Source organism: Trypanosoma equiperdum (assembly GCF_001457755.1).
Source record: "Trypanosoma equiperdum strain OVI genome assembly, contig: ctg_935, whole genome shotgun sequence".
NCBI classification, from domain to species: domain Eukaryota; phylum Euglenozoa; class Kinetoplastea; order Trypanosomatida; family Trypanosomatidae; genus Trypanosoma; species Trypanosoma equiperdum.
The window spans coordinates 38,918-62,624 of NW_027124904.1; the positions used below are offsets into that span (position 1 = coordinate 38,918).

The 23,707-nt window shown below is 48.8% G+C and overlaps 9 protein-coding genes across 9 annotated transcripts; all 9 read left to right on the forward strand.

Moving 5' to 3' along the window:
• Positions 1 to 806: 806 nt before the first annotated feature.
• TEOVI_000458200 (uncharacterized protein) lies at positions 807 to 2,117 on the forward strand (the record flags this gene model as incomplete). Its single annotated transcript, XM_067227337.1, has 1 exon — positions 807 to 2,117. The coding sequence occupies one exon, from the start codon at positions 807 to 809 to the stop codon at positions 2,115 to 2,117; it is 1,311 nt and encodes a 436-aa protein (XP_067083438.1).
• Positions 2,118 to 3,246: 1,129 nt separating this feature from the next.
• TEOVI_000458300 (uncharacterized protein) lies at positions 3,247 to 6,027 on the forward strand (the record flags this gene model as incomplete). The annotated part of the gene is made up of 1 exon (XM_067227338.1): positions 3,247 to 6,027. One exon carries the CDS (start codon positions 3,247 to 3,249, stop codon positions 6,025 to 6,027), a length of 2,781 nt encoding a protein of 926 aa, XP_067083439.1.
• Positions 6,028 to 6,722: 695 nt separating this feature from the next.
• TEOVI_000458400 (uncharacterized protein) lies at positions 6,723 to 9,968 on the forward strand (the record flags this gene model as incomplete). Its single annotated transcript, XM_067227339.1, has 1 exon — positions 6,723 to 9,968. The coding sequence occupies one exon, from the start codon at positions 6,723 to 6,725 to the stop codon at positions 9,966 to 9,968; it is 3,246 nt and encodes a 1,081-aa protein (XP_067083440.1).
• A 1,015-nt stretch (positions 9,969 to 10,983) lies between these two features.
• TEOVI_000458500 (uncharacterized protein) lies at positions 10,984 to 12,141 on the forward strand (the record flags this gene model as incomplete). Its single annotated transcript, XM_067227340.1, has 1 exon — positions 10,984 to 12,141. The coding sequence occupies one exon, from the start codon at positions 10,984 to 10,986 to the stop codon at positions 12,139 to 12,141; it is 1,158 nt and encodes a 385-aa protein (XP_067083441.1).
• A 767-nt stretch (positions 12,142 to 12,908) lies between these two features.
• On the forward strand, positions 12,909 to 14,630 carry TEOVI_000458600 (uncharacterized protein; the record flags this gene model as incomplete). Its single annotated transcript, XM_067227341.1, has 1 exon — positions 12,909 to 14,630. One exon carries the CDS (start codon positions 12,909 to 12,911, stop codon positions 14,628 to 14,630), a length of 1,722 nt encoding a protein of 573 aa, XP_067083442.1.
• A 1,022-nt stretch (positions 14,631 to 15,652) lies between these two features.
• On the forward strand, positions 15,653 to 16,882 carry TEOVI_000458700 (uncharacterized protein; the record flags this gene model as incomplete). Its single annotated transcript, XM_067227342.1, has 1 exon — positions 15,653 to 16,882. The coding sequence occupies one exon, from the start codon at positions 15,653 to 15,655 to the stop codon at positions 16,880 to 16,882; it is 1,230 nt and encodes a 409-aa protein (XP_067083443.1).
• A 363-nt stretch (positions 16,883 to 17,245) lies between these two features.
• On the forward strand, positions 17,246 to 18,769 carry TEOVI_000458800 (recombinase rad51, putative; the record flags this gene model as incomplete). The annotated part of the gene is made up of 1 exon (XM_067227343.1): positions 17,246 to 18,769. One exon carries the CDS (start codon positions 17,246 to 17,248, stop codon positions 18,767 to 18,769), a length of 1,524 nt encoding a protein of 507 aa, XP_067083444.1.
• A 346-nt stretch (positions 18,770 to 19,115) lies between these two features.
• Positions 19,116 to 20,009, forward strand: TEOVI_000458900 (uncharacterized protein; the record flags this gene model as incomplete). The annotated part of the gene is made up of 1 exon (XM_067227344.1): positions 19,116 to 20,009. One exon carries the CDS (start codon positions 19,116 to 19,118, stop codon positions 20,007 to 20,009), a length of 894 nt encoding a protein of 297 aa, XP_067083445.1.
• A 1,268-nt stretch (positions 20,010 to 21,277) lies between these two features.
• On the forward strand, positions 21,278 to 23,521 carry TEOVI_000459000 (Mitochondrial SSU ribosomal protein, putative; the record flags this gene model as incomplete). The annotated part of the gene is made up of 1 exon (XM_067227345.1): positions 21,278 to 23,521. One exon carries the CDS (start codon positions 21,278 to 21,280, stop codon positions 23,519 to 23,521), a length of 2,244 nt encoding a protein of 747 aa, XP_067083446.1.
• Between the last annotated feature and the right edge of the window lie 186 nt (positions 23,522 to 23,707).

The window sequence follows — 23,707 nt, forward strand, 5'->3', positions numbered from 1 at the left end:
TTAGGTACAATACTCATTTAGGCGGCGAAACGTTCCTTAGTTCCTTTTCGTTTTGTTTGTGTTCGCAGCTACCCTTTCCTTCCTTACCCTGTTGAGTCGTCGGTGATTGGGGCGGGGAGTGAGAGAAGTTGCGCGCGACGCAAAATGCAAAAATATTTTAAAACATGTTATACACGGGTGAACAGTTCACAAGTGACAGGTTATGCAATCGAGGAAAGAGAGGTTGGAGGTAAAAGGTAAAAGGATGGTACTACCTAGCAAAGACTGACGGCTTCTATCCTTTTTCTTTTTCGTATGGGATCGCTTGTTGCTCGACGGTTTCAACAACAATATATGCGTATGCAAATACAAATATTTACTTATATAATCTTTAAAATCATCAAACGCTAACACTTCTTTTTTCCCCGGCTTCCCACTTCCCTAACTTATGTACACAGCTCCCCCCCCCATGCACGTACATTCAACTCATCCAAATATACCGTCTTTTCTTTTTGGTATTTCGATCTTCACTCAATATCTTTTTGCACGCGTTGTGCCCCAGATAATTCGAAACTAAAGTTTCACCGCATTACTTACAAGCAAGTAACTCAAAACGGCGTAATAGGGGAAGGTTAAGGAACTGAGGAATACACGAATATAAACTTATTTGTACCAGTAACTAGGAAGATCAAGTGAAGGATCATAAGTAAAGCGGACACGCATCGATAGCATCAAACAGTTGCGTGTGCTTGCAATATACACTTCTTATTATTGTTGATACCCTGATTGCTTGTTGTCCTATTGATTGTAATCATACAGTGATCGTTATGGCAGCCGCTGTTACAATTGAAGAGCTCCAAAACCAACTTGACGCCCGACGCGCAAGGCTTCAGAGCCGCATCAATGCCCTGCTTCGAGCTGGTGGTGATGAGAACCTACCGCATCTGGATGAACTGCACCTGGAACGTCTCCGTTTGATGCAAACCACCACGGAACTCCGGGAATCATGCAGCGACGTTAAGCAGGAGGTTGAGGAACAGCACGGGGCTCACCTCGTGTACCCACTTGCCGCCCGTGTACAGCGGTTGGAGGGATTTGCACAGCGCGCCGCGGCGTACGTGGTTGATGAACTGCCCGCCGAGATGGAGAACCTGGCTGCTGCGGATAAAATTCACAGTAAAGAGGAAATTGCAGCCTACGGTGTTGAGCTGCAGAAGACACTCGAGGGAGAGCACCGCAGCATCGAGGCACTCCGGCAGCGTACGGCAAGGTGTGCGCGTGAGATCCGTAATGGACCCCGCATCATCCGCGGGGAGCCACTGGCCGGTACCCGCTTCACGCGCGCCCAGACACAGGAAGTACCAGACGAGCTGAGAGACACCCTGGCGTACACTGATGAAGCCAAAATCAATAACACAGAGTTGGTTCTACGTGTACGTGAGTTGCGGAAAGTACGGAAGGAGCTTCAGATGCAGGTGAGGGAGGAAAAGCAGCGTACGGAGAAAGAAATCACCAAACTAAAGATAAACATCCGAAGCATGGAGCTCGCAAACAAACGCGATGCCAGCATTTGCCAGCGGTTGAACGTAACCAATGCCGCACTAACAACCAATGCACAAACACTCCTGGGGCAGCTGAACGTGGAGCACTTCGGCAATGAGGAAACGGACGATGCTGTTGACCGCCTCGCCAGCAGGTACGACAACAGCTACAGGAGAAGGGTTGCTGAAATCGCTTTTGACCAAATTGATGAGTTCTACAGCGAGAATCCTGAAGAGAAGAAGGAAGTCAAAAAGGTGCGAAGGATAAGGCGGGTTAAGAGACCCACGAAGAAGGCAGAGGAGCCTGCCGAGGGAGAAGCAGCGGCAGAAGGAGAAGCTCCGAAAGAGGGAGAAGCAGCAGAAGGAGAAGCTCCGAAAGAGGGAGAAGCAGCTCAGGGAGGAGAGGCCCCAAAGGAGGGAGAAGCAGCCCAGGGAGGCGAAGCCGCAGTCGAAAAACCACAAGGAGCGCAAGTCACTGAAGGTCAAGAAAATGTGAAGGAGCCTGAAGCGGCTGCAACCGGAGAAAACGGCGCAGGTGGAGAGGAAACTTCCAAAAACGAAAACGGTGCCGCCACCCAAGTCGAACGCACGTCGTAGAAGACGTGGTCGCAGGTGAGAGTGCCGCGTCTGCGTCCCTAAGATGATACTGCTTAGTAACTCTTTCCGGACAAGGACAGTCAGCACTCCCCGCCCCTATCTCTGAAGAAATGGGGGAAAGTGTAACCGGTACGAGGTGAAAGCTTGAAAATCAGGTGGAATACCTTGGGAAATGCTGTGCGTGTGTGTTTTCGTGCTTGGTTGTATGCTAAAGGTGAAGGGGTTCGACAGTTGAGGTTGAGATATATCAGGTGGGCTGTAGTTATACATGGTGTAGGAAGATGAGTGAAGGAAACCATAATTGTGAATTGAAGTTAATCTGAGACGAGCGAAGAGTGTGTGTGAGTGAACACGTTGAAAAAAGGGTACACGCTTTTTCCTCTCGTAACTTTACCTCAATGGGGCGCCACCACGCATGCACAGCAACCCATTTCGTGTGCCACATTTTTTTTCATTTCTTTTTTGGAGGGGTTTCTTTCTTGACTTCGGTGCTTCCCGTTTAGCCTCCTTGTCGAGTTCATCACTGAACTCAACAGATGGGTAAGGGAAATGAAAAGGAATGAGGAAAAAAACCCAAAGTGTGATCCGTCAAGTGATTACGCTTTTCAAAGTTATTAATGTTCAGTGAATGAAGTCTGTAACGAGAGAGGAGCAGGACGGGATTTATATATAAACTATTATATTTGTGTCTCCATGTTTACTTGTATGAAGGAATGTACGAAAGAGAATAACCGTTTTTTATCCGGGGAGGGCCCAAAAAAAAGTGAGTAAAAGAGCAAGAGTAACAAGGAGAGGATTTTTCTGTGCTCGTGTCTCTTCTCTTTTTCTGTAATCATGATTGTTTGTGCATGTGTCTAGGGATGAGGGCTTCGGGTGCATCCTGCCATCAGTTCCCCTTTGAGCAGGTGCGCCTAACATGTGAAACGAAAGTTGGTGCCTTTATCTTATGAATGTCGCTCTCTCTTTTTTCTCCTTTTTTTGTGTATTTTTTTTCGCCCCTCTGTGACTTAGTGGAGCTCGCTGTTTGCTCTTCGGCTTTTAGAACTTTGCATGCGTGTTGATCTAAAATATTGGGCGACACAAGGCCGTTGCCACACAGCGACTTTACGTTTGTTTTGATTTAAATTAGATGCTTATTACTGAAAATCTATTTGCCTCAGTTAGCACCTGGCGGCGTAATGTGTTGGCTCGGGCATTCATCGGTGGTGATGAAGAGACAATTTTTCTGCTCTCAGCCATGAACATCACTCCTTGTGGTGTCGAGCCTATTACACTTGACAGAGGTGAAAACAACGAAGCAGCAGGTTGGGGGGATGAAGAAGGCGAGGTGGCGCTTCAGATTTGCACATCCTGCTGTTCGAGGTCGCGGTTGATGCTAACGAGCGACTGGGTTCGGCTTTTACAGTTCCTTCGCTCCCGGTCTTGTGCCTCAACTTCAGTAGCGAAATGTATGGAAGGCGAAACCGTCGGTGCGAACATACAAAGCGTCGCTTCAGCCGGTGCAGCTACGTGTGAGGTGAGTGAGAATATTATTGAAAAACTGATGTCAGAGCTTCATTCACCGTCTTGCTGGTGGCGACTTGGTGAGGTTGCCAGGCACGCATTGTCATCCCCAAGCCTCTCATGGACAAACTCTTCTCTCATTCGGCACCGCTGCAGCGCTGTCTCTCTAAAAACGCTGTCAACTGCTGCTAGCGGTAGTTGTGATACCAGCAGTACTGCTCTCTCTAACAGCGCACTCGGCAACTTGGCCGGTTCGGACACATCCCCCAATAACCTCCCCCAGGGGAATAAGCTACTACTTCCGAGAGGAACTCCCCCGTCCTTTATTCGGGAAAATATGCTGCAGCGTGTGATGAAGTGGTTGCGGTCGTTGATAACAAATCAGGCGAGTGCACTCAGCAGCACTACACCAGAGGGGCTGTTGTGCACGTTGTTCGGGATAAAGAAGAAACGCAGTCTCGAGGCGGATTCGAGTGGTAACAACAGGAGTGACGAGAACCCCGAAACGAGGAATGGCAACATCGATCTTGTGCCCCATGTCAGTTTACTCATTACCTTGTTTGGCTACACTGTAACTGAGGTTCCCTCCTCTGATGCTGCTAGCAGATGTAGTGGTGGTAGTGAGGGTAATGAGGCTAGCAAGGGTGTCGGAGAAGATGTGGAAGAATCCCTCTTAGCCGCACTTGGTGTCGATATCTTTTGTCGATTTTGCGGTGGGAGACCACCAGTGGTGTACTCGACACTGAATGGAAATGAAAGCGGTAAGGGTGTGCAAAATGTTGATTCAATGAGTTGTGATAATAATGAAGGTGAAAGTGGTCGCGTGCGCACCCAATGTACCATCCGTTGGAGCGAACGGGCCGAACACAGCGGTCATCACGAGTCATGCCCGTGGAGGGAGCTTTTCCTCACCTCTGTACTGAAAGATGATGCTGCAAAGGCATGTTCTACAGATCTTATATTCACTGTGGGTGCCACGAATTCGACGGTGGTGCTATTAATGTGTTTTAAGCTCCACGAAGTAGTTAACCTTATGGAGTGCTGGCGTGTGAGTGTGTACACTGAGTTTAAACTGGGGGAGACATATGCGAAAAATCCGTTCCCAGTTGCTCTGCGTTCCGCACTTCCACCTCCTGCGGAGCCAATAGTCGAGGATTTTTTGCAGAAGTTACAATCAAGTCGCCGCTGCGGGGAAGGAACCCATGGAAGCAGTGAGGAAGGTAGAACGGTTACTTCCAGTGGGTGCTCAGGTCAACACCAGGTTCCCCTTTTTGGTGGCAACTCTTTTTGGAACAGTTATTTTCGAGTGTCTTCTTTTGTGAATGCCGCAGCTTCGGGGGCCGGGTCTGATCCCGCTGAACTACAGGCAACTGGTTCCACTGCGGCCCCTCGCACTTGCAGGGCGACAGTTGGACCCGCCTCAGCCGTTAATGGGCAAAGGAATAAAGATTGGAAGGCTGCCTACGACGCCGGTCGACGTTATATACTAGCTTCTGCGGAAGCTGAAGCGGATTCCCAGTCTGCCGTCGAGTGTACTTTGGAAGAACTGCAAAAGTTCACCGATTTATACCGGCAAAACTTTCAGCGAGATGCGGAGGCAGCTCCCGAGTTGTTGTATCCACCAGCAATTGGCGCTGCAATGGACCAACTGTGGCAACAATTCAGTGCGGAATGCTCGTCAAATGCGTTGCTCCACAGAGAGAACGTAACGCCACCGCAGCGTGCATCTCAACTTTCAGCCGAAGACCGGGCACGTGTTCATTCCCTTCTTGACTCGCTGGAGAGGAGCACACAGAACGCTGCCCGGGAGCGGGCAGCTCAAGCGCCACAATCGTTACAGAAGGTAAGTGCCAAGGAAAGTCCACAGGCGCCGGTGGCGGCGGTTAGTCAACAGCAGCCGCGGCAGACACAAGAAATACAGCAGTCAACGCAAGGGGTAAGCGTCATGCAAAACCAACCAAAGCAACCGTGGCATCAGCCCTGGAAACAACGCCACACACAAAAGAATGAAACAACTACCTCAATGCCAACGCCTAGGAAACCGGCAGTGCCGAGTGAGGGGATTCTTCCCATTCCTGTTGGTGAGGGAGGGGGTGGCGCTGTTCTTTCTCACCCTGCACCTGCAGTTCTACAATTACCGCAGCCGCAACCACCTTTTCCCATAACCCAACAAGGATTCCCACCCTTTGCCGCTCGCGGAAGGGAATCAGTTCTTACAGGAGATAGTGGTGGCGTGCTAGATGACAACTACAGTCAGCGGACCCCCTTAATGGGGCAGCGCCGCGGAGGAACCAGCCGATACGGTATCGATAGGATCGGTGGTGGACGGGGCAGCGATAGTCGTCGGGGAAGAAGAGGCACCGGCAGAGGAGCGGGACGCGGTGGTAGTGGAGTGGTATTTAAGTGATAGAAAACAAATGAAAGGAAAGAGAGGGGAAAAAGAGGAATGTCTTACGAGCAGCGGGGGTTGGTGTGATTGCCGTCAAAGAAACGCCTCAGGTGAATAAAAGAAGTGGTGGGAGGAGGGTGACAACAGGGAGGGGGAAAGAGGAACAAATGTTGGCGGTGCGTGTGACGTGTGAAGTGGCACGTTGCGCACTGTGTTTGATTCATTCCTCAGTTTTAACGTTGTTTGTTCGCATTCGTTTTAACTGTGTACCTGTAGCTTCTGCTGCTGTTGGTGACTGATCCAACACCCCAAGGAATAATATCTAAGATACCACCTTCTGCAGCTTGTTTTACAACCTGGTTCATAAAATTGTGAAGCAGCGCAAATAGTAGAAGCGTAAGGAACCCAAGAGGGTATCATTAACGTGTGCCTTCATTACGGGCAGTGGACACAGGGATAGGCGTTCACTTCATTACCCTGCCGGCGTGCACACAAGGGGTAGACGGGAACGCGGCGGCCGTGGAAAGAGGTACAATAAATTTATTAACACTGTCGCATCAGCGTTTGTCAATAGGGTGCACGTCTGTGCATTTGAGTCGTATCGGAAAGCAAGCACGCAAGTTTCGGATATACAACTATAAGGAGAAAAAATATATAGAGGGAGATAGACGCCTTATATCTGAACCATACAACTGAGAAGAAAAGGGGGGGAAATGTCAACATCCTTTTCCTCCAAAAAAGGAAGCATCACGTCAGAGTCTCTTGCAGAGAGGGAAACAACTATCTCTCTGGTACCACCCAAAGTGTTGGAGGAGCTGCGAGTACTGAAACTTCTACGACAGGAGTTGCGCAACACTCACGAAAACCCTGATGCCTCATCGGAAGCAGCTGTGTCATATACTGATCCTTTGGATCGCACACTGGACGCCAAGTCACTCAATGTGCTGAAGTTACCCACCTTCCCATTTATTGTCTGTGAGAGTGCCCCATCCATGTACCAAACTCCTATACCATATGACGTAGAGAAGGCAGTGGCAGTGCTACAGGACGAGGTGTACGCCCTGGAAAGTAAGTTTCGGGACATTGAAGATGAGCAAGGATTCATTGCTCCGTTTTGTGAAGAGTCCTCCCTAACTTCAAGAGAGGATGGGGCAGATTCTTTAGCCATTTCGGAGGATCGCTGGAGAAAGGATGAAAAATTGAGGTTGTTCATGGAGGTTGCTGGGAGTGATACGTGTTTCGCTGATGTTTCGTGGGACATATCGGTGATGCGGTGGTACACTCGCTGGATAACCTCACACTCTCTGAGTTGTCTGCGAGAAGTGCGTGATCAATTAGAGTATGTACTGTCAGAGTTTGGTGTGCCAGGCGAAAGAGAAATACGGAAGGCTGTGGCACGCATGACCTTTGCAGAGGCGGTTTACACATTGGAGCAAGATCGTGATGATGTGATCGAGTTCGAGAGGCGCCGCATGGCTTCCGCGGCCCGAACATACCGGAAACGGCTTACAATTTCTGCTGTCACAGCGTGCTCAAATTCATTTCTAACTTTGGAGGAGAGGTATTTGTATCAGGAGTTCTACGATCAATCCGAACACGCACTACAGTTGTTACATCACGCCATGCACATGTGCAGCACTTTACAGTCTTGTGGATCCACAGAGCAGCAAGCCGGGGATATCGACTCGGCGCGCAACGTCTCACCTTCAAAGGCGGTTTCTTGTGCACCAAGCTGTTCTGATACACGGGACGTGTGGTGTCTCACCGAAGCCGCGATGAAAACTTTGAAGCAGGAGCAGAACCTCATCACAAGGCTTCTGGGAAGTATACATAGTCGCCAGGAGGGAAGTTGTCTTAAGGTTGAATTGGAGAAGAAGCGGAGAAGGAGTCGCATAGCGGCGTTGGTTGTATACAAGTGTGTGGTCGATGATATGGAGATGTTGAGTAGGCATGTAAAAGTGGCGACAGACCTCCTCCGTGATTACGACGGTTGGGTAAATTACCGCAGTGGTATCAGCAGTCATGATATAATACTTCAGATGAACGTTAACCAGAGAGGTAATGGGGAAACCATTTCAAGGCAGTCTGGTTGTAGCTCTCCTCCAGTGATGAATCCTGACATCATTGGCTGCCGCCTGGAATTCTCTCACTCTGGTCAATTTCAACCGGGTCGGCTGCCCCGGCATGTGGAGGAGGTCTGCCGCTCCTTCATAAAACTTATAAAGTTAGTTTGTGACGGTGCAGATCAGGAAGGTGGTTACTCAATTGACTCAACCACGTATCGACGATGGTCTTACCTAGCGTTGCGATATACGTGCATACAGATTGTACGGGGTCGCTGGCCAAGTACTGTCATACTTGAAAGCCATATCGATATTGCCAGAGTTCTTCCTCTGTTCCTCCTGGAACATGGTTCTGATGACGCCGATGTGCATATGCATGTGAAGGAGTTGAGCTCCGTTCTTCAATGCTTTCTGAGTCTCGTGAAAGATGGAAAAGCAATGGGATTGGGAAAGCGGGAGTCCGCGTCTCCAGAAAATGGTAGTGTCAGAGATGGCTATCCCACTACCTCCACGATGCGGTTCGTGGACATTCCAGTACCAATCGGCACGGTTAGTGAAATCAACGCGGCTGATGAGGCCAGTTTGTTGACGGATTGTGACAGCAACGTTTGGAAATGGTTTTATGAAGCGATGTTGTTCCAGATTGATCCGACGGGCGATGCTCACGGTGGGTATCTCCTCTCGAGCGATTTCACTGCTGACACAAGTAAAGGATTTCATTATGTCAGACTTGGTGCGGTGACGTTGCCCCACAAGTCGCCCAGGGAACTCTTGCACGGTGCACAAGAATCTCTGAAACTTCATATTAATCTGCATTATGTTGTTCACCCCAATAACACGGCACCGGCACGGTCTCTAGCCCAGATATTGGAAGAAGGTGCTTCACCTTCTTCCGTACCTGCATTCGATATGTTGCGTTACGGTTACGCGAGACGGACACTGCATATTATGACCGCCTTGGAGAAACAGGGAATGCTGAAGGACTACGCGTGCGCAATACCAGAAGTGAAATTGGTTCCTCTGGCGGATATAGTATTCTTTTCACGGTATATGGTTGAGGAAAGCTCGCCAGATGAGGTGAGGTCATGTCCTTCGTCAAGCAGAAGTGGACGCGGAAGCGATGTGCTTCCGAGGGAGGCGCAAAAAATGATAACGGCTGCTGGACTCTTACCCCCAGCAGCCGTGCAGTTGATGCGGCACAACACCGTTAACCCTAGTGGCTTCCCACTACCGCCAAGTAATGAGCATCCTTCCATGTGGTCCCTTAACCTTCTAATCGGGAATATGTTGATGCACGTAGCGACGTGTGCGAGACCCATGTTGAGCGAGATGTATGAAATTGGGGAAAGGGCGTGTAATAAAGGTTTGCGGCAAGCCGTTGAACGAAACGACTTAACTTACACTGACAATGTAGTCAAAAAGCATCATAATAAAGAGGTGTATGACGGCTCTGTTGTTAGTGGTCGTGGTTGTGCGGAGGAACAGGAAACCCCCAAGGACAAAGACAATTTCGAAGTTGCCGGCCCTATTCTTCGAAGCACTGACGAGTACATGCTGAGTACCGCTTTTGAAAGGACGGTACGGAAGGCTAACATCGTGATGCAAAAGCAGAATCAGTCTCACCTCATAATAACCCCAAGGTCTTCTATAAGAAGGAGCGGCCCATGGAGTGCGTCCAGATCTAGTCGCTCAGTAATGGAAGATAAGGATCTGCACTCTCCCTCTGCTCTGGGGTTGGGGTCCCTAGCAACGACCCTACGTGGTCGATTCTCCCTAGCATCTCCAAAAGTCCTCTTTAGTCAGCGTAGTGGTAACCTTTCCCCGGGAACACGAACAGTCGTTAGTGAGCGAACCACTAAGCGTAGGGCTCAGCGGGCTGTTCCACGATTAAGCTGAAGTTGCAGCTTGTTGCGCATAAAAAATGAATATATATATTAGAATTATACACGTATATATTATTCGTTTGCTCGTTTTTTTCCTTTATTTGCGTGTACGTTTCGAAAGAGTGTTTTTTTTTGTCATTTCCCTTCCTCCGTACTATTTTAAGAAGCTCGGTTGCGCAAAGCAACAACGGTGCCTCCAATCTGGTGCTGAGTTCACTCACGGTCATAACCCTCCCTCCAACCAGAAAAAAATTGTCACGCCGGGGGAGGGTATACTTGACTCGGTTTAGGGGCTATAACATTTTCTTTTGTGTTGAAATTTACTATAAATGGCTGTATGTTTCACTTCTGTCGATGTGAATGTATATGTATGTGTCAGTGGACGACTGTTCGTGAAGGTTCTTATGTTTGTATTTCTTAATTATTTTGAAACATGGAGTTCCATTTTTGCTGCCGCTTCGCCTATTTGCGCTTGTGGGAGAGCGCTCCAAACATTGTTACTTGTAAACGAATGTCTTGAGGGGACAACTTGTGAGCGCCTTTTTCTTCTGTTTGCTCCCTCTTCTTCATTGTTACTTTGCGAATCATTGGAAAGCTGTAGCACCTTCAGGAAGTGGCATACGCTACTGGTTCGGGTGGAGCCTTTTGTGCACTTTACTTTTCAATTTTTATTTGTTCGTTGCTAAAAGAGTACCGCGTTCTTGTGTTTGTATCAGCGTATAAATGTTCAGGTGAAAACGAAATCGTGGAGTGCGGAGGGGTGAACTGCGTGTGCAAGGAAATATTGGTGTTTCAACGGGGCTGTTTATGTTAACCTTGAACGTTTTTTTTTTTTGCTTCGTGTCGTTCCTTACCTTACACCGCATCACTGCTTTTGTAATTTCTTCTTGTTTTGTCTACTCGTAGGCGAATAATATAAGGAAGCTTAAAGGGAAAGAAGGAAACTTTGGGGTATCTGTGTACACTCCTGAATACTGGAACATTGCTGTTGCAACTCGTTCCCTTTTTTTTTTTGAATCGTATCGCAAATGACGTCCTTCAAGGACAATATTTCATCCGAGAGGTTGTTAAGGGGAGCACAACTCGCTTCGTGGGTCGTTGTGGGTGGGTATGGTGTTGCGCTCGCTTACCGTTTCGGGTTCCTCCAACCCATTTTTCCGAAAAGTATAGCGGCTTCGTTAGAGTGTGCGGTTGAGAAAGTTAAATCATGGACCGAGCCAGTGGGTGACAGCGTACGTTACGCCGTTGTGCGCCGCCACTTGACGCAGGTGTATTCCATTGCTTCTGTGGGTATGCTCGCCGGGGCACTCGGTGCAGCGTTGTTTTTCTCCTTTCCAAAGGTCCCCATTGCCATTCCTGTATCTCTTACAGTGGCACCTGCGGCTCTGCTTCTTTTGCTACCGAGAGAAGTGATGTTCCCCGCTTGTCGAGTTGCGTGTTTTCTAACCTCAAGTTTTGCCGTTGGATGCTCCTTCACACCAATTGGTTGGGTGGCGTGGGATTCCCTTTCCATTTTGATGATGCTGACGGCAAGCACCATGTCGGGACTCTGTATCCCACTTTTCCTCACTCGGGGAATGGCCAGTTATGTCTTAAGCTCTCAGCTGCTCTCCTGTGCTGCCACTATCATCGCACTAACAACGACACCACCGCTACTGACCTCCACGGGCCTAAACAATGGTGGTGCGACTGAAGTTGTGAGGGTGCTCCAGCGGACCGACGTCAACGTCCTGCTTGTGATGCAGCTTATGATGAACTGGGGGATCAATCTGTTGCATACGCTCCCCACCATTGCGCGTTTTGTCAAGTGGCGCGGGTCGGAGGACGAGTTATTACTGACCGTGGATCCGGTAAAGGAGGCATTGTGCATCTGCAGTGGAGGGGCATATGTATTCTGGCGTTGTTCGCAGTGGGCTTGCCGAAGGCTTGTTGAAGGTACTTTAGGTGCCGGAGTGGGGGGCGAGGCGGAGAGAAGGGGGCATCATGCGACCACATTGTATGATCATTTGAAATCAACAATGCGGTCGCGTCGAGTCGTTGATGCTGGAGCAACAGTCATGTTAGTGCTGTGCTACGTGCGGGCAGTGTCTACATTACAGAAAGGTGAGACAGTGAAGGCTTTGGAGACGCTACGAGTGTGTTGTGCCCGGGTTTCTCCTATTAGCCTCGTCTTAACGCGTGTATGATGGTGATGGGTCGTGAAAAAGAAGACTAAATAAGAGGGACAACAGAGTGCTTTGTACTTTTGCATACATACGCAAGGAAAGTTTGAGATTTACATGAAAGTGAACTCTAAAAATTCTCTGGTATAATGGCTAAAAGCAGTGAAGCTGTTTAGCCGTGCAAATGTGTTTGGGAGAAGAGGAGCAGAGTTATTATCGCCGCGTGCAGATGGATATTTGTCTTCGTATCGAAAAAAAAGTCACAACCTCGGGTTGTACTTTTTATTTAAGAAGAGAAAGAGAAGGAATACTAGTTCGCTCCCCCCTTCTCATGAGTTAATGTGCGAATATTGGCATTGCTTTCGTTGATATGACTGCTTGTTTACCATCTGTTCTTTTTTTGCTTGCTTGTTTGGGTGTATGTTTCCTACAAACTGAGGCTAAAATTGCGTATCAGCGCCTAGGAATACCGCGAAGACAAAGAACATTGCAATTTGGATAGGGGGTGAGGAAGAAGTCCGCAACGGAAGAGTGTGGGGGGAAAACAGTCAAGGAACGTGTTCGCCATCAGCGTTAGAAAACATCTAGAGGTCTTCATCTGCCCTCCGAACTCTGTGACGCAACCGACACCGACAGCTGCCTCAAACACGGCGGCGGAAACAAGTTTACACTCACTCTGTTAAAGGTAAAAAGGGAAAGAAGAGATCACAAGCAGGTTAGAAGAAGGGCAACAGTAGTGAAGGAAAGGAGTAACCAAACGAAGCAACTTTACAGAGTAAGCACGAGGAGAAATGGTGGCGACAGGAACCTGCAACGCATCAACTGTTGTCGGTGTCCCGCCATGTGCGGCAGCATCTCTTTTTTCTGATGTTATGTTTATGAAGGAATTTGGTGTCTCGGGACTTATGACATGTTGCTTACAGGAGAATGCCTGCAAGCCAACGGACATTGGAGCCGTGCGCCGCATAACACTCAACATTCCAATGTACGTGGACAAAGTGCTTCGCGAAAAACTCATAGAGGTAACTAATGGAGCTCATCAAATGATTTCTCGCATGGAGTATTTGCCATGTGCATGTGATGATAGGCGGCGCTCACCTTTCGGCTTCGATGGAACACGTGTACTAAAAAGCGCCGTTACGACATTCACTGTTACCAGAGTGACAACTAACCCTAACAAGTGTTTCGTAGATGTTTCCACTAACTTCACAGTAGACGTGGCTCTCCCACCTGAGGGAACGGCGAGTACGAAGGATGAAGTTTTATTCAATGATATCAAGCACTTTTGGCAGCAGTATGTAGAACGAACTGTTCTGGCGGCTTCCGAGTATCTTCTTTCGATAGCCCTTCCGCGCATAAAGCGGTCTGTCGAGGCAATGTATGACTCCGCGTATCATGACCTAGAAGAGGCTGTGTGCCGTCTGTCTGTGAACAGGGGCAAAGTACTTGAGCGTCCCGAAATTTTGAGGATCATGGAAAAGGCCCTTGATGCCTGGTCACACACCAGACGTGAACTCAAGCACCAGGAAATGTTGAACCATCGACTTGAGGATGACTTTCAAGGTGCGAGATTGGTGGCCGCTGCTGCAGCTTCTGCGGCTGCTGCGGCAGCTGCGGCGGCATCGGAGAGCCAACAGAAGGAGCAGGAGTATGTTGGGGTATCAGCGGTTGGAAAAGCAGCAGATCTTCCGCAACCGCGTGTCTCCGTGACGAGTGCTGGCAGGCGCCCCACTACTAATATAGATGGTGGTAAAACAATTTCAGGTGAGAGTGCCGCTGCTGAAACTAAAGCAGTGGATGAAGGCTCAGATATAATTGAGCACAATCCATTCTTCTCTCCCACTGGTGGGCGAACTCTCAGTGTTCATCAAGTGGACGAAGAGGAAAAGGTGCTGAATAAGGAAGCATTAGAACTCGCAGCGCGTGAAGCGAGGTTGCAGGATATCAGCGCCCTAATCGAGAGCTTCGTGACGGATAAAGGCCTTGTCGACGAAGTGACCGCACATGCGTTGTTTACTAAACTGGATGTGATGAGGAGAGGCTACGTCACTGAGCAAGAAGTTGTCAAGGTTCTCCGACAATTGGATCCACTAGGGGTATACGAGGACAGAAATGGGGCAATGAAGATGTTAGCCGCGTACCGAGAAGCTTTAAGTGTTGGAGTGTACAACAAGCAAGGTAGTGAAAAGGTCGATTCTCCTCATAGTAAAGGATTGCAGAGTGGTGATGACATGGAGCAAGTCAGTTTAATGTGCCAACCATCCACCTTTTGTTCTGTCAAGGGTGGTTCAGGGTTCCTACCGGTGTCTGATGAACTGAAATCAGTGGAAGGGAACCGAGCCACCCTTAGCGCAGTGTTGCGACGTTATTGTAACTTGAAAGAGGCAATGCAAGATGACGCGGTTAGGGCACGAGCGTCGGAGATGTTACACAAATACGCGTTTAAGGTTCGTGGAAGGCTCCACTACGATGAGTTCTGCCTCATGATGCTACACGTTTTGAAGGATTACTAATAAATCGAAGCACAACGCCTTCTGACCCTTAAGATCCCTTACCCCTCCTTTTTGAGACTTTTTGTACCGATGTGATATCGCACTCAGCTACTACCTTGCCGCGTTGGTTGCATTAGTCAGTTCACTCCGTGCTGACTTTTGTTGACTTTGTCTGCCTTTTTTGTCGTCGTCCATTTGTCTTTGCGTGTGTGTGTGCGTGTGTGTGTGTATGTGTATGTGTGTGTTTGAGTCCTCACCATCGGCGTACAGCAAATATAGTTTTGGATGGGACGGCAATCACTCGGCATAAGTTGTGGTGAGAGAAGTGGAATTAATGCAAAAAGCAAAGGGGCGGTGCTTGTTATGTATTGAAGCAGTTTGTATTATTAGTCAAGAATGATATGATGGAGACAGGAGGAAAAAAAAAAGAAAATAGTAATTTAGAAATGTATATCTGAAGGTAAAGGTATGCTCACGCGACCTCTAATAGCGATATTGCCATACCACCAAATGTTTACCTCACCTTACCTCTCCTTCATAAACCATCTCGCTACGGTGACTTCGCTTTTTCATTTTTTTTTCTGCCTTCTTCCTTCACCGGTGCCCATGTTTCGTGCTTTCTCTTTCCTCGGCATGCCAATATGGTGCCATAATGTTCCTCTGCCTTTTTCTTTCTTCTCTGCACCTCCCACCTCTCTAGGACCCTATAGATGGCGGTATCGCGGAAAGTGCATTGCTTCCTGTATGAATGAAAGGCGCACTCAACTTTGTTGGTAATGCAGAAAAGCAGTTGTGTGGTTGCATAAACTGACCATGGTTGATGCACTCTTTCTGCACTTTTCTATCTTCCACTCACTGTATCTTTGCGTTCACCACGTCTATTTATTTTTTGCTCTTCTTTTTTATACCCCCCTCCCTCCACACACACACACAAACACTCAATATAAGGTTCACAACCAACAACCAAAGGGGGTGTGCAGGTGGGGATAATTTACTGCTCCGACTTCCCGTGTATTCCCATCACTTGCCTCTCCTGCTGTGGGATGACAGATGAAAAAAAAGAGGAATGGATTCGCCGCCCGTACACACGCAGTATACCGGTGAAATTACGCTCGCTGGCGCAGTTGGAAGAGTCCACAGTAGACGCCACAACACAGTGGTACGAATTATTGGAGCAACTGGTTACTGAAACTGATGTGAAGGGAATTCTTCAGCAGACGACAAAGCGCAAGGCTGCCCGTAAGTTAGAGGAACTGGCGAGTCAATTAAGGGCAGTTATGCAGGAGATGACGGCGCAATCAGGACGTGTAGTCCGCGAAGGGGTGGATACGCAATCATTTGAACAATTTTGTGCCTGGGCTGGTAGCACTCCCTCTCTTCAGACAACTGAGGCATCGAATGGCTGTACCCAAATGGATAAACTTTGTGCACGCGTTTGCATGCTGTGCTTGTGCGTAGCTGTGATTCTTAATGATTTGGAATTGCTTATCTGCGGTATGTCTTTTGCTGAATCGCATAAGCTCTTGGAAACGTATAGCCGAGAGTGTGAACAGCGGAGTGTCCGCCAGAGTAACAGTATTCCTGACAGTGGCATGGAGAAGGGTAAAAATAGTGAGGATGTTGTTCTGTGCTCCACAGTTGCACACACATTGATTTGTGGTAATGACCACAATACCTTCGTGCCCTTGGCTGACGGTGATGTGTTGTTAGCGTGTACATTGTTATATTATCTCTATACACAAGATGGACCCTCCGCCAGCAAGTCAGTAATGATTTTGGAGAGGGTTTTGCACTACGCAGAAGAGGTGGGCTATACATCAGACGTGTTGGATGAGACGGGGGGGTACAGGATAGATTTTTTTTACACGATATCGCGCATGGCCAATTGGGTGGAAACTGACAATTGTCCTCGCCTGTATCAGCGTATCGCACACGGATTTCAGGGGGGAAGCGAGGTCCTTGTTCCATTCCCACCGTTCGTTTTTTTGTTTACTCAGGTGATGCTCCACATGGTCGTGCGCCGAAGACTTGTGGAAATGCAACTTCAAAATGTGTGGCGCCCCGTAGTTACTATGGATGCGGCGCCCGTTGGTTGTGACGGCACTGCGGCAGAAACTTGCTCCCATGTGCACCCAACCGTCTCCTCTACATCTCTGTGTAGCGCACATGGCAGTAAGTCCTTCGCGGTTTGTTTGATGCTTCAACGTGCCTGTTTGTCACAGTACAGGTCGTGGCCATTACCTATGGAGTTGCAAAAAAGTTTTTTTTGTTGAGATGGAGGGAAGAGGAAAAGGAGGAAAGGGAGGAAAGGGAAGTGCGAATGCGGTGGTGCATCCACTGATGGCGGCTTGGATTTGTGTTGTATACTCATAAAAAGAACTGCAGAGGGGACTAGCGGGAGGCAGTAACTGTATGGCGGGGTTCCCGGGAGGGAGGGGAAATAAATTCCTCCGTGTTCAAATTTCAGGAAATACCATAAATTGCAATGCGTTCTTCGCACGCCTTATTTATTTCATTGGTAACTACCTTTCCTTTGGCCTCTCCCGAAGGCAAACTTCGTTTTCAACCACACTTCTCTTTTCTCACATTTTCACGCTGCGTTACTTTTGTAGCCAGCAAACAATAGAGGGTGACAAATGTCCGTGGAGCAATGCTCCTCACTTACCCCTTCCCTAAAGGCAAAATTGCAAAACGCCGGTTTCCTGTGGCTTAGAGATTTATGTCGGTGTGCTCAAGGCGGTGTTGAAACAACATTCAACGTAGGAAAGTTTTTGGATGACTCTCACCTCAATGCTGCGGCGAAGCGCCTACAGCAGAATTGTTCACAACTCACACACACAGAGGCGATTGAGACGGCTCGAGTCGTTTTACCTTCCGCTGTTTGCAGGACTCCTGCTATTCGTACGTTACGAGAATTGCTCGATGCTGAGGCAACCAAGGGCATAGAAAATGTAACAACACTTTGCCGGAGTCTTGATATTCTTTTGGGTGGTGGATTGCAAGTGGGAACCCTTACGGAGATTTGTGGACCCCCGGGAGTTGGTAAAACACAACTGTCAATGCAGCTGGCGGTGAATTGCGTTTTGCCGAAGGAACTTGGTGGGTTACAGGGCGGGTGTTTGTTTATTGACACGGAGGGGAGCTTTTTACCTGAACGGTTTCGGGAGATTGCATCAGCTGCCGTGGGGCATGTGAGGGAAATCGTACTACAACGTGAGAAAGAAGGACTCGGAGCAGGTAATGTTGGGGTGACAAACGAGGAAAACGGTGTGAGGCAGGCATCTTTCCTCAATGGTGCGATGAATGAGGTGACAGCAGAGCAGACGTGCACCACGTCCTCAGTAGAATCTCGCAAGAGGGGAAGGGTTGAGGCTGCGGTCCCACCCCCGCTTGGTGCAATAGTTAGCTCTTTCACAGTAGATTATATTCTTCAGCGAACACAGTACGTTCGCGTGTTGGATGTAGTGTCTCTTATGGCACTGCTGAACGGACTTCCCGCGTACATTGCCTCCCACCCAGGGATCCGAATGGTGATCATCGACTCTATCGCATTTCCCTTTCGCTCTTTATTGCAGTTGAACGTCAATTCCAACAGTGGTGGCGTTACTGAAAGTCACGGGGCGGTGGGCAAGAGCGTGGCCGGCGTTGATGATTCAACCGGCATGAACAGTGGCATTCCGACGTCTAGACAACTTGGCTGGCAGCGCGCAAGGTTACTATTCAGATGTGGACAGCTACTGCAGGATCATGCACGAGAGTTGAACCTCTGTATTGTAGTGAGTAATCAAATGGCAACACGTATGGGGGATATTCGTGGTGTGGATGGCGGTTTCCGGACTCTTGTGCCAGCTCTAGGCGATTCATGGGCGTACGCCCTCTCCACACGTCTTCTTCTTACTCATCAGCACGATGTGCTGCATCACAATGAAATAGAAAAGCGAGGAGAGAAGTGCCATGACAACATGGTGTTCGTGATGCCGTCAGGACAGGATAGTACCACCAGCTGCAACGATTCTGATGGCGGAAGTGGTAGCAAGCGGCTTCATGCAGCTCAGCACCGTGTGGCACGGCTCGTAAAAAGCCCCGCACAGCCGCAGGGACAGTGTTGTTTTTCCATAAGTCATAGAGGTGTGCGCGATGTTTTCCGACCCACTCTTTGATTGCCCTCGGGCAACTTTTCACTATTGGCAGCTGTCAAATGGAAAGTCAATGCAAGACGTATAACAGTTGAAACTTGCGCAACGGAATCGCTTTTTTCGTGCGCGATGTGTACGATTTCTACTGACCATGTATCCCATCCATGTGGATACATTTTTTTGTGAGTGTTAATGACGGTGCACTTCTTGCTTTTTGGGGACGTGTTGCACCCGCTTGAGTGCTGTCTCTCTCCTGCCTTCACTTGCTTTGAACCGTGTTAATATATCACTTATTCATCTCTCCTCTTCCATCATCTGCTATCTTTGGTGCCTTGGAATCCTTTACCTTTTAACTTGTGTAGCGCTACTTATGTCACTGGCTGATATTTTTGCATTTGCCCACGCAACAGGGCATGTCTTTTCCACTAGTGAACGGGTTGCACTCGCAACATCACTTCCACTACTCACAGTGAAGTGCAAGCGGCGCAACATGATTCTGTGGGGGAAAGTTTACGGGTTTAAAAGCGATTATATTATCCTTCAGGCGTTTGATGACGACCTTGTCGCACAGCCCGTCATTTACTACTCCACGGACGGTGGCTACTCCTTTGTGTACCTCGGCACCACAGACTCGCTATTCCCTAAGAGTATGGACATGACACAAACAGCAAAGCATAAGCAAGCCCTCATGTACAAGCTGCGAGGCCCCTTCATGGGTGATCCATCATATGAATATCGTGTGGTCGATGAGTTAACGGGCAGCACGGCGAGTTACAAGGAGTCACTACGGCTCGTGCTATTTGTTGAGGCACACGATTACCACTGCCGCGTAGCCCCGCGTGGTGCTTACTACCGAGAACAGCGAAATACCGAACTCCCATCAGAGATTAAACGAAACATTGCCTTTTCAGGGCTCAAGCGCACTTTTGAGGAGGCACTTTCGTTGCGCAATTACTACCACCTGCGGTCGGAGGATCCCTACCTTCAGTTACTCGCGCGGAATCAGGGAACGCAAACGCACGAGAAGTCTGGACTAGAGCGGTTAGGGGAAGACCAGGACATTGATGCCATCTTCTTTCCAATCAGTGATGATCTACCTGGTGGTGTGTGGAGATTGCGGTACGACCCCGTTCGCAATGTCGTCTTGGGGATGAGCGCAAAATTCATTGGGTCTGTCTTCTATCACGTACCGGAAACGAACAAACATGGTACGGTCTACATGGGGGACGGGAATATAAACCATGACATTGCCTTTGAACTGTAGAATCTACTGGTGTGATTGTATATGTGTTTATGAGCTTGTTTATATGTATCCGGACACAAGGGGGGGGAGGTCCCTTATGTTGCAGCCGTAGGTGGTGTATTGGGATTGTGAAAGTTGTGGATGCAAGTGGAAAGAGAAGAAGAATACAAGGAAATTAGATAGGAGAGGGTTGCGGTAATTGAATAGAGGGTGAAGAGTATTCCCAATTTACAAAAAGTATATATATATATAGAATGGAAGTGAGACGTATTATTCGTCTGGGTCAGTACTCGCCGAACTCTACGGATTCCTTTTTGGTGTAAAACAATCGCCTAGAAGAGACGGGAACAACATTGATGGGTGTAGCACCGGAGGGAGTTGAATGGTTCAGTGGTGCTTTTTGTGTGCTTTCTTTTTGTTTGTTTTACAGTTGTGACTCGTTTGTTATATTGACTACGGCAGGCATTTCGTGACCTCTCTTCTCCGCGCTCCAACATTTTATGTACAGATTGCGGTCTCGGCGTTTGGGTAACCGTACGGGGGTTAAAACCGGTGATGCATCCAACACTAACCTCTCGATAGCTTCATTTTCAGGAGGAGCACTACCTGTCCTCTATCACCCCCTTTCCTCCTCACCGTTGAAGGTGTGCCCCTCGCCACAACCGTACGTGTGCCGTGCGCTGCGTACCTCATTTGAAACATTCCCCAAATGTTGATCTCTGTATTTTCTTGAGCATGCCCAGAAGGCATAGTTTGCCCAACGAGTTGTGTAGCTGATCACAAGCCCTTCCATTTTCCCCTTTTTTGTTTTTTTTCTTTCTTCTACTTCCTCCGTATCGACCTGTAACGTTGGAATGCGCGGGCGTGTGTCTATGCGTGTTAATTTGCACCAGCACCTTTGTTACAGCAATACTGGCACACTGTTGAGTCCCATATAGTACAGATCTGCGCATTTAAGGGTTTAGGGAGGGCGCCAATAACTCCTGAAAAAATAAAAATTGTGGCTCCTGCCGCGGCAGCCGGTGCACTGTTCACTTAGGGAAACCTGTCGGCAAGCTTACCGAGTGCCACTCTAGGATCTGTTACCGTTAATTGAGAAAAACATAACCAGCTAAACATCGAGAGTTGGATAATAACTGCGAGGCCAGTATTAGGCAGGTGTCATCCTAAGTGGTGGACCGCAGCGTGGATACGGTGGTGGGATAGGAAAAAGGGGGTTTAATCTGTGAAAGGTTTCTGTACCTTCCGTTTCGGGGAAAAGTGGGTCGAAAAACAGCAACGTCAAGGTTATGCGGCGGTGTTCCTTTGCCTCAACGTGCCGCTACCGCAGTGCAGACGATGTGCCACTTGGTTTAGGCTCTGCTTACGTGTGGACGTGCCGTAACATAACCAGCCGTGGGCAGTTTAACCCTATTCACAATTTCTCGTATGCTATGGAGCGCGGAGTGCGTGCGCGAGATGTGAAAGCGTTTGAGAAACTTATTACAAACCCCGGGCCGTTGCGAGTTGCATATACACCAGACTACCTAGACTGGCTCCACAGATGTTACAAGGCAAAGGGGACGTATATGGATGCCCGCGCCGTAGCAGAGAAAAAATTTAACGGCAATATCGTCAGTAGCGAACTGTCGGCTGCAGTTAACAGGCGGGAGGGGAAAAGGGGAGACACCCGCGGTGATACGGTCGATAATGACCATCATAACCTCCCTGGTGCGCCACCACCGGGTATGTTTCTTCGTCCAGCGCACTCTTTCAGACGTCTGGCTGGTGAACTGAAGCGTCGCAGAGCCCAATCAATCCTGGACGAAGTGGCGAGGGCGCAGGGTATGCTTGACCTGTTCGAGCGCCAACCACATTTCCCAGCCATCCACATTGATAGGTGTAGCCGCTTCCATCTGGTGGAACTATTTAAGGAAATGGTGTTGGAGCGTTCACTCGACAGCAACATGATATGGGAGAAGGCTCTACTATACCGTGCCATACTCTCGGAGCGAAAGCCGTCATATCCAACATCCTTTCACTACATCTTCACCGCAGTTGAAGACACCGTTTTCGCCCCAACCATTTCGACACCGATGGAAATGGCAGGCTCTGGGGGAGAGGGGCACGATCGTTCCAGCCACCCATTGGCAGCGAAGTGCCCAACTCTGGAGGCGTATTACTATTATGTGTACCTGGTGAAGAAGTACTACATTGATAACGCAGTGGAAGCACATGTGGTACTTCGGTGTCATCGCGAGCCGAATGCAGCTGATTTGTTGTTTTCCAATCCACCGCCGAAGGACGATACGGAGATAATGAAAGCGGTTGAACTATTAAGGAATGCCGATATACAACGCGGTGTGGCGGCTGCAGCTGCTGTCTCTGACCCCACATTACCTCCTGGAGGTGAAGGTACCGTTATTGGTAATAGTGATAACAAGAAAAACAGCGAGAAACCCTCCGAAGGCAGTAGGGGGAGGCCCGCGCGACCTCCTGTTCTACCTGGCGCCTACCCGCCTATTGATATGTTATGGCGCTGTGAGGAGAACTTACCACTCCTCAAAGTTCTTCTTTTTGGTGAATTTAATTTGATAGTGTCCGAGAACCCATTTGTAAAGTTTCCGAGCGCACATGGGTTTTTGACGAGGCCATATTCAACTGACTCGTCGCGCACGCTTGCCGATGGTATGAGTCTAGCCAATGTCATGGCCGAAAAGCGAGGTCATTTGCTTCCGTCGCTTCCACGTAATACGGCCACCTCAATCGACGCCCGAGCTCAAGATATACGAAGGTTGCAGCAAAAACACCATCGGGATGATATTGTCAGTTTCCAGAAACTGCTACGGAGTACCCACGCTGAAGATAGTCCCTCCGCCTTTAGCAGCTACTCCGATTGGAGTTACTTCAACCCACGCGCCGTACGGGCGGAGGAGCGTGACCGTCTCACGCGGAAAGCTGTCGAGGCACTAAAGTTGTATGATTCAGCAACAAATGATATCTATCGTCATAGTTTCGAGGATGTTCAAGCCTGTCACACACAGCGAGTGACCGAGCGCGACCGCACGATGCCGCCATACTTGCCAACGTTGCCACATTTTGTAGCAATTATTAAGAAAGATCCACACATTTCTTTTTTATTACATATTGGGTTACCGGATCGTAATTCTTCAGAGGAAGGGAGTGCAAAGCACAAGGGATTGGAGAAACGTATTTACTACCTGGCTCGGGCACTATATCATACAGCACTGGAGTACCACAATGAAACAGTGCGACGTGTTAATAGGCAAAAGGTTAATGTGGCTGCCTCGCTGCTTGATAACTTTGTGGAACAGGAATGGACCACTATTCTGAGGGACAAACACGATGTCACGGACGTCACAAAAACACTCGATGACACCCAGAACGACAAAAAGCAGCTGGCGCGTCGCCTGGGTCGTTACATGCTTTTCGCTAACCGAACCTTGGATGATACGGGTTTCCCGACTGATGCACGTGCAGACGACTATACGCGGTGGATGGCGCCCCCTTCTGTAGGGAAGGTAAGTTTGTGAGTGTGAAAAAGTCCTTCTCTTCTGGTGCTACCGTTGTATGGGAACTCCGACGGAGGAACGCGTTACAACAAATTCATGTGTTTTGTATTTTCCTTTTCGCTTACGTACTGTCTTTTTGTTATCACCACCTTTTTTTTTTTGTGTGTGTGTGTCCTCACAGGTGGCGGGGAGTATTTAGCTTTAAAC